Below are 8,663 nucleotides of genomic sequence, written 5' to 3'. Positions count from 1 at the left end.
TTGATTCTGAATCCCATCGACTTCCATCTCGCATCGTGTTCGTGTCCTCACCATCTGGAGTCGAGCCAATCCAAGGATAGGTCTTGACTCATTGGCAATGAGGGCCTGGCATTGTACTTGAGCACAATAATATCCAATGGAAATTTTTCTATAGTAAAAATTCTTTACATGCAATTGGCATGAACTTAAATCCCTTATTGACCACCTAAAAAAACGTTATTCCCATAGATACTATTTTGTGCTAAACTGTAATCCTTTCCATAGGTAATTGATTGAGTAAGCATATGAACATCGAGATGTTAGTATTGTTCTACTAGTTATTCTCAAATCATAGAGGTGATCAACAATAAGCGAATGGGAGGCTCGGCGAGGAAGAAGGTGGCGGCGATGGATCTTTGATCGAGAAACGGATGGTGCATGCAGTCTGCTGTGTGTGTTGCTCTGTGTGTGGGTGATGTGGATTGCGTGGTTGCTGGCTGGTATTGCTTGGTGAGCTAGCTGGCTGCACACGTGCTACTGCTCGACTAGGAATGGGGCAACGGCTGTGCAGGGCCGGACAGGGAGCCAGCTCGGCTTGGCTCGGTCTGGCTCGAGCTGGCTTATTATGCTAACGAGTCAGCTCGGCTCGGCTCGTTAATATTATGAGTTAGAGGGACAGTTCAGTTCGGCTTGTTTAGCTCGCGAGCTACTTAAAAAATAGGACATACATGTTTATAATGTTTATGCCATAATAATTTCAGAAGTTGACGTCCACCATTATGCAACCATACATGATTAATACATATCAGTTTCATCAAAAATATCAACCATGCAACATAGCTGGTCCATCCATGATCCATACAGTTCCAGCATACATACTAGTGGCTTGCCACCGCATATTTAAAAAAATCCACAAATTTAATGTCAGCATCATCATCTTCTCCCTGGAAAACAATTCATAAATCAACATTTAAGTACCACAACAATTATAAAATTAAAATTTATATGAAACGGCTGAAAATAAGGATTACATATCAATGGAATAAGTGTACATTTCTAGGTCAGCATCATCATCTTCTGGATTCATGGTTGTGGGCTGATGGGTCTCAGCTCGTTTAAGCTTGTGAATAGCCCGCGAGCTGGCTCGTTAAAACAGCGAGCTAGATTTCTAGCTTAGCTCATGAAAAAGTTAAAACGAGCCAAACCGAGGCGAGCCGAGCCGGACATGAGTCGAGCGAATTGACGGGCCACTTTTATTTTCTCCAGCACTAAGGGCAAGTCTGCCCGATACTACTCACACGTACTCCTTTCGTTCCCTTTTATCTTGCGTGAGAGGAGAGTTTTCAGGTACCAAGATACTATTTACTGTCCGTTGCAATTAACACTTTGATGTTTTTCCTCCGTACTGTTCTCTACTAAAATATAGCAGCGAGTGCATAAAACAGCTATGCATGCACGCACGCAACGCTCCGTGTTTTGACTAGGCGTAGTAATGACTACTACCGTCGTTACGTCAGCCCGCACCTGTTGTGTTATTGTGGCCAAACCAAAAAAGAAAAAAAAGAAGGTTGCCTGCCAGATAAAAGGGAACTGAGGGAGTAACTAGGCCTCTGAATAGATTTGTCTGAAGTTCCAACTTCTAAGGTTGCATATTAGTGAACTAATCTATATCATGCGTTTAGTTGGAAGACAAAATGATATTTTTGATGTACAGCCAAGACTATCAATATATGATTAACAATGGCGTCAAAGAAATTAAAATCTAACATATAGTGTGGCATTGATTAGACGACAGATAAGAATAAACTTTTAGCCAATGCCTAAAAATTTAGAATAGATAAACCAACCAAACTTCTATTTCTTTTATTTAATTTTAAAGAAGGACAATAATATATTTGTTTGAGCCGAGATCGAGAACCAAGAGAATTTTGATACTTGGCACGGAGTTACCCAACACAAGTTGGGTACCCAAAAAGCCCAACTCCATGGATGGCAAATCGGGAAATGACCCAGCGATCCGCAGCCCGGAGGCGCCCTGGCTTTGACCTAAATACCCCTCCCCCGCCGCCCCCCGTCTTCGACCATTGCCCCTCGCGGCCTCGCCTCGCCTTCCCCCAATTTCTTTCCACGCCTCTTCCTCTCTTTGCCCTCGAGCCGCTCCCCCTCCCTGCCCCTGCGCGGCCTTCAAATCCACCCGCTGTTTCCCCGCCCTCCCCTTGGCGCGCAGCTCCGGAGCGCCAGGCGCCGCGGCGCCGTGCGGTGGGTGGGCTCTGCTTCTTGGATCTCGGGCGGGACCGACTGGCCCGTCGGTCCCGTCGCTCTCGCGGCGATTCCGAATTTCCGATTGCTTGCTTGCTGATGGCTGTGGCTACTCCCGGTGCGATGGCTGCGTGAAGGTTGGATTGGGTCTGTCTCCTGTCGGCGACGGGATTGGATCTTGGCGAGGTTCCAGAAGCCGAATTGCTCTGCTGCTGTGTCTGTTGGGACTGGATAGCCGCCGGCGCCGCTGCGATTTCCTTTCCGGTGAGCTCTCGCGATGCTCCTGCCTTTGTTCCTGGATCTTGTCCCCCATGGGTTTCATCGCCTTTCAATTCGACTCGTTTGGTTGATGCTCTTTGCTGTGTCAGGCACTCTGTTTCTTGGCGCGGTGATACGCAGATATGGCGAGCCACGAGCTGGTCCTTGGGCACGGGCAGGACGCGGAGCTGGCGCTGGGGTCGAGCCACCACGACTTCGGCCAGGACCACGGGCTGGGTCTCGGCCACGCACACGACCTCGACCTCGGCGGCCACGCGCACGACCACGAGCTCGTCCTGGGCCAGTCGCAGGAGCACGACCACCAGCTCGTCCTCGGGCACCACCACGATGACGACCACCAGCTCGTCCTCGGGCACGACCATCACCACCACCACCACCACGGCCACCACGCCGGCGAGCTGGCTCTGAGGCAGGGCCATGAGGGGGACTCTGGGGCACTGGAACTGGAAGTGCAGGGCCAGCACCATGACGAGCTTGACTTGTCGGAGAGCCACGAGCTGACGCTTGCCGAGACGCACCACCTGGGCGTTGATCAGAATCTTGACCAGCTCTCACTCGAGCAGGCTCATGAGCTCGCGCTGCAGCCACATGATCTCTCCCAGGGTCCTCTTGCGGTCGCTCCTGTTGTCCAGTCACGGACCATGGTTGTGAGCCCTGAGTTTCAGCTCACAGTGGGGCAGGAGTTTCCAGATGTTATGAGCTGCCGCAGGGCCATCCGCAACACTGCCATCGCCTGCCACTTTGAGATACAGACGGTGAAGTCTGACAAGAGCCGCTTCACCGCTAAGTGTGCTGCTGAGGGCTGTCCGTGGCGTATACATGCAGCAAAACTCCCCGGTGTGCCCACCTTCTCCATCAGAACCATACATGACAACCACAGCTGTGTGGGGATCAACCATCTTGGCCATCAGCAGGCATCTGTTCAGTGGGTTGCAAACACTGTTGAAGAGAGGCTCCGTGAGAACCCACAATGCAAGCCCAAGGAAATTTTGGAAGAAATCCACAAGGCCCATGGGATCACACTATCCTACAAGCAAGCTTGGAGAGGTAAGGAGCGGATCATGGCTGCGGTTCGAGGGTCTTTTGAGGAAGGATACCGTCTCCTGCCTGAGTACTGCAGGCAGGTGGAAAGAACAAATCCAGGAAGTATAGCTCGAATCTATGGGAACCCAGATGACAATTGCTTTCGGCGACTCTTCATATCATTCAATGCATCAATATTTGGTTTCGTCAATGCATGCCGTCCACTTATTGGGCTTGATAGGACCCTTCTGAAAAACAAGTATCTTGGTACCTTGTTTCTTGCCACTGGTTTTGATGGGGATGGTGCTCTCTTTCCTTTGGCATTTGGCGTGGTTGATGAGGAAACTGATGATAACTGGGTGTGGTTCTTGTCTGAGTTGCATGAGTTGCTGGAGAAGAACACAGAGAACATGCCAAGGCTCACCATCCTGTCAGATAGACGGAAGGGCATTACTGATGGAGTTGAATTCAACTTCCCAACTGCATTCCATGGGTATTGTATGCGTCATGTTAGTGAAACCTTCAAAAAGGAGTTCAACAATCCAGTGCTTGTCAACCTTCTCTGGGAAGCTGCTCATGCACTGACTGTGATAGAGTTTGAAACTAAGCTGCTAGAGATAGAGGACACGTCACCAGAAGCTGTTGTTTGGATAAGGCACTTACCTCCTCGTCTTTGGGCCACAGCTTACTTTGAGGGGACAAGGTACGGTCATCTAACAGCAAATATCACAGAGTCGCTAAATTCCTGGATACTGGATGCCTCTGGCCTTCCTCTAATTCAGATGATGGAATGCATCCGTCGCCAGCTGATGACTTGGTTCAACGAGCGACGCGAAGCAAGCATGCAGTGGAACACAATCCTTGTGCCTGCAGCCGAGCGCCGGGTGCAAGAGGCCATTAAGCGTGCACGGGGCTACCAGGTGGCCCGGGCCAACGAGGCGGAATTCGAGGTCATCTCAGCTCACGAGGGAACAAACATTGTGGACATCCGCAACAGGTGCTGTCTGTGCCGGGGGTGGCAGCTCTATGGCGTGCCGTGTGCCCATGGTGTGGCGGCGCTCCTCTCCTGTAGGCAGAACGTCCACCGCTACACCGAGAGCTGCTTCACGGTGGCAACATACCGCAAGACATACTCGCAGACCATACACCCGATCCCAGACAAGACCCTCTGGAATGAAACAGCAGATCACGAAACAGCAGATCAAGGACAGGCTGATGAGATCAAGGCGCAGATGATCATCAACCCACCGAAGTCGCTGAGGCCCCCAGGACGGCCGAGGAAGAAGAGGGTACGAGCGGAGGATCGCGGGCGAGTCAAGCGGGTCGTTCACTGCAGCCGCTGCAACCAGACTGGACACTTCAGAACCACATGTGCTGCTCCAATATGAACAATGGCATGATGATGGTGCAAAATACCACTGCAACCACTTGAGAACTTCTTTGTTATTATTAATTATAGCTGCAGTATTCCTGTGACAAGTTAGTGTCTACTTGTGCAAGTTTCTTGCTTGCAGATGGTCTTCTTTGGTTATTATACTTGGCTGCTGCTGTTGTTCTAGCATTAGTAGTTGAATAATGTCAATTTCAAGTTTGTTTCATAGCACTGGAAATCTGCAATGACTTTTTTTTTAAATAACATCAAAAGAAACTGTGTAAAATACTGGTCCAAAGATGGCATTGTCTTCAGTTTAGCAAATCCCAATTTTGGCAAACGGTTCCGGGGGAGGAGCAACGTGTCGTTTGCGGCCTGGTATAAATAATAAATAAGTCAAAATAATTGCTGCTTGTTCTTCCAATTTTGTCACCAAATTTCTTTTGCTCAGATCTTTCAAATAGCTGTGGTTACTGTTATGCTGTATTTAATCCCTGACGAGAAAACTTAAGACAAAACGTAAGCGCAGCAACATCAGATTCTGACAAAATTCCTACATCGATTATACATGTACATTCTGCATGTTACAATACACAAGTTTCTTGTAATAACCAAAAAAAGGAGAGAACAAAATCAGCTCACCATTTACAAACTACATCAACGATCAGTACAAAATCAATCATATGCTCGGGGTCAGCTGAGCTTCCGCTACTTGTGGTGTCTGAGTGTCTAACCCGGGAAACTGGCCGATATCATGTCCTTCAACTGCATTTAGGTCCTCGTGCAGACCAATAGCAAACTCTTCAGGTCGATCTCCGTTGCTCACAAAGTAGTCAGCTATCTGAATTATCATCGCAAAAAAGAAAGCTATCTGCATTAGCAATTGAACTAACATTTATTTTCTTTTAGTCAACTATAATAAGCTTCTTATCAGCGACAAAGATGTGCTATAGAATGTTCTAAAAATAGCAAAGGATATCTGAATTTTACATGGTTTGCGAGCGACATCCCGCTTAAAACAGCCGCTTCTATGCTTGAACCAGTAAGCCAGTCACCGCAGATGCCTGCTCGCCCTAGGGGATCAAATATGCATGAAACTCCTGGAGTGTTCATGGGCAGAGCTGCACCCCTGTGATTTCAACGATAATTCATACTCGTGTTTTAACTTAATGGAGAAGTAGAAGTATAAAAGATATAAGGAATGGATTTGTTATACCATAACTGCACTCTTGTGTAAATTGGTTGCTGAAGAGATCCTTTGGATAACCCTAAAGCATGTTCTACTCCTCCAAGCATGTCTTCCTTCACCTTTTCTGCCGTGACTTTTGGGATATTTTCCTGAAATTAACAGCTTAACCCATTTGAGACGTCAACTGATAAAGCTGAAATAACTTGGAATCTTTATTCTGTCTGTCAAGCAATCAATACTGGGGGGGGGGGGGGGGGGGGTGCAAGTGCAACAAAATGACATGACAAGACAAATTGAAAATTTTCAGCAAACAAGACCTGTGGGACTTTGTTTCTTTTTCCATAAGCAGCAGTACTGAAAAGTGTCCAGCACTCAGGTGTGCCTGTCTGCATTGGAAAAAGTTTGCGGGTATTGTTGCCCATCCAAGAGAGAGAATCGACATCTCTCACAAATGCTCCTTCAAATGCTCCATGAGAATCAATACGTGGAACTGGAAGAGGATCTTCAAATGCCACAAGGAGTGCCCAGACAGAACTGAGCTCTAGTCTCTGATCATTGATTGAATGAAACATGGTAAGAAATAGGAAGGATATGTCTCATGAGTTCAAAATTATTTGCAATAGTAAAACAATGAAACCTTCATTTGTTTTGTTAGTAATGGCAATCCTGATGTAGAGAGCAGACGGTTGGCACATTTCCCTGATCAATGTGTAAGATGTCATTTAGAATGATAGGGTGAATGTACAAATATGGACGTGTCGCCAAACAAAAGGTTATCATACCAATGTGATAATTAGGCAATATTTTTTTACCATTTGTGCTATTTTATTCAATAATGTAGGCCATCGGGGTTGCATAAAACATGTGGAGCTATAGAGAAAGAACATAATTGAAAAGTCTGAACTTCAGAAATTTACTGCCTAACTTTAAAAAACTGAGCAAAAATATGTAACCATGCTTTGGCTACAGAAACAGTATTTTCCCCATTAGAAAGAAGTTTGTACTGACCATTATGAGCTATCACAATGGCATCGTATTCACCACGAGGCTTTTCATTCTCAAACAAGCGCCACAAACCATTGAACGGCTCAAGTTTGCTTATCCAACAAGGCCTCAAAACTTTAATCATATCAGTCTGCAGAATGCATCATGCGACTCAGCAATTGGATTACCATTCATCAGCCAAGTGAAGAACTGAACATAACTCAAAGGTTCAGCAAACCATTGAGTTTTAACTTCATGCTACTTGGATTGAACTCTGAGAACAAAATCAGGACAAGTCTCTAGAGGAGGATATGATGTGCAATGTTTGGTGAATTCATGGTTAAAGCAACTGGATAGCAATGAATATGGATCACTTCATACTACTACACAACACTTCCATGGAGCTTGAATAAGGTGGAGTTAATCAGATATACCTCAGGCAGCATTGCATCTGCAAGTGGGCGCATCCCATTCACACCGATGTACCTCGGTGTCAACGAATGTATCGGCCTGAAACGGCCACCGGCTTCGAGCTCGCCGACCAAGCCACTCCACTCACGGACCAGCCCACTGTCGAGCCACTCGTCGACTAGCCTCTGGAACCTCTCGTCGCTCGCGGTGAAGAACTGCGCCGCGTGGTCGAACACCAGCTGCTCGCCGCCGTCGACGAACCTAGTCGCCATCCTGCCCCCCAGGCCGTGCATCCCCTGCATCAGCAGCGAGCCTGTGCGGTGAGCCACTGAGCCTCCCGCGCTAGTGGATGGTGTGGAGGCAGGGGAGGGGAGGCAAACGGGAGCGATACGAACCGTGTCGAAGACGACGGAGCGGACGCCGCGGGCGGCGAGGGCAGACGCGCAGGAGAGGCCGGAAGCGCCGCCGCCGATGACGGCAACGGTGGGGTCGGCGGGGACGGGGGTGGAGAACACGACCTGCTCCTGGTGGAAGCTCTTCTTGATTGCCGAACGCCGCGAGAACCCGGGCTTGCCGTGCCGCCCCCGCCGAGGGGCCGCCCTCGGCGGAGTCGCGCCTCCGCTGCCGGAGGCGGCCACCACCCTGGCGAGGTGGGCCACCGGGAGCGCGGTGGCAGCGGCGGCGATGGGAGGCGGCGGCATCACACTGCTCGACGAAATGCGGGAGCGCTATTGCGCGAACGGCGAACCGGACCGTTATCTGTTGATTAGGCTATATCTCCAACGACAAAACCCCCCAAAACATAGCATCGATTTGTCCTTTGTAGCGATTCGGCATTTTTTTGATAACAAGATCTTAAAAAAAAGAATCATTTCTATAAATAGGTTTCTATGAAAGAGAATATTCATATTTGAGTTGTCTCTTAGACAATTTAAAATAGCTCTCCCATATACGTACTCTATTAAAATCTAATTTTAGATCTTTTACTACCTATTTTAAATTTGGACGTCGATATAGGTTTCTTATCCGAGACGCCTTATACGGGTTGGATTTCTATTCTTCCGATGACAGATTGCAGTGGATGAAGTGAACCATCCGATTGTAACAGATACCTGATATAATCCATTGCTCGATCCCAAAATAATTACATTTCTAACATTAAAAGTA

The 8,663-nt window shown here is 47.9% G+C and overlaps 2 protein-coding genes across 2 annotated transcripts; one reads left to right on the top strand and one right to left on the bottom strand.

The window, feature by feature from the left end:
• The first annotated feature begins 2,075 nt into the window (after positions 1 to 2,075).
• Positions 2,076 to 5,131, top strand: LOC136504221 (uncharacterized). The gene is made up of 2 exons (XM_066499068.1): positions 2,076 to 2,502; positions 2,607 to 5,131. The coding sequence occupies exon 2, from the start codon at positions 2,640 to 2,642 to the stop codon at positions 4,926 to 4,928; it is 2,289 nt and encodes a 762-aa protein (XP_066355165.1). The 5' UTR covers positions 2,076 to 2,502; positions 2,607 to 2,639; the 3' UTR covers positions 4,929 to 5,131.
• Positions 5,132 to 5,451: 320 nt separating this feature from the next.
• LOC136504222 (uncharacterized) lies at positions 5,452 to 8,277 on the bottom strand. Its single transcript, XM_066499069.1, has 8 exons — positions 7,892 to 8,277; positions 7,520 to 7,792; positions 7,110 to 7,236; positions 6,739 to 6,800; positions 6,419 to 6,649; positions 6,129 to 6,250; positions 5,903 to 6,041; positions 5,452 to 5,753 (listed from the first exon to the last, which is right to left on the bottom strand). Exons 1-8 carry the CDS (start codon positions 8,195 to 8,197, stop codon positions 5,592 to 5,594), a joined length of 1,422 nt encoding a protein of 473 aa, XP_066355166.1. The 5' UTR covers positions 8,198 to 8,277; the 3' UTR covers positions 5,452 to 5,591.
• Positions 8,278 to 8,663: the final 386 nt, after the last annotated feature.

This window comes from Miscanthus floridulus, chromosome 14, assembly GCF_019320115.1.
Source record: "Miscanthus floridulus cultivar M001 chromosome 14, ASM1932011v1, whole genome shotgun sequence".
Lineage (NCBI taxonomy): Eukaryota > Viridiplantae > Streptophyta > Magnoliopsida > Poales > Poaceae > Miscanthus > Miscanthus floridulus.
This window is presented reverse-complemented; position numbering and strand designations above follow the sequence as displayed.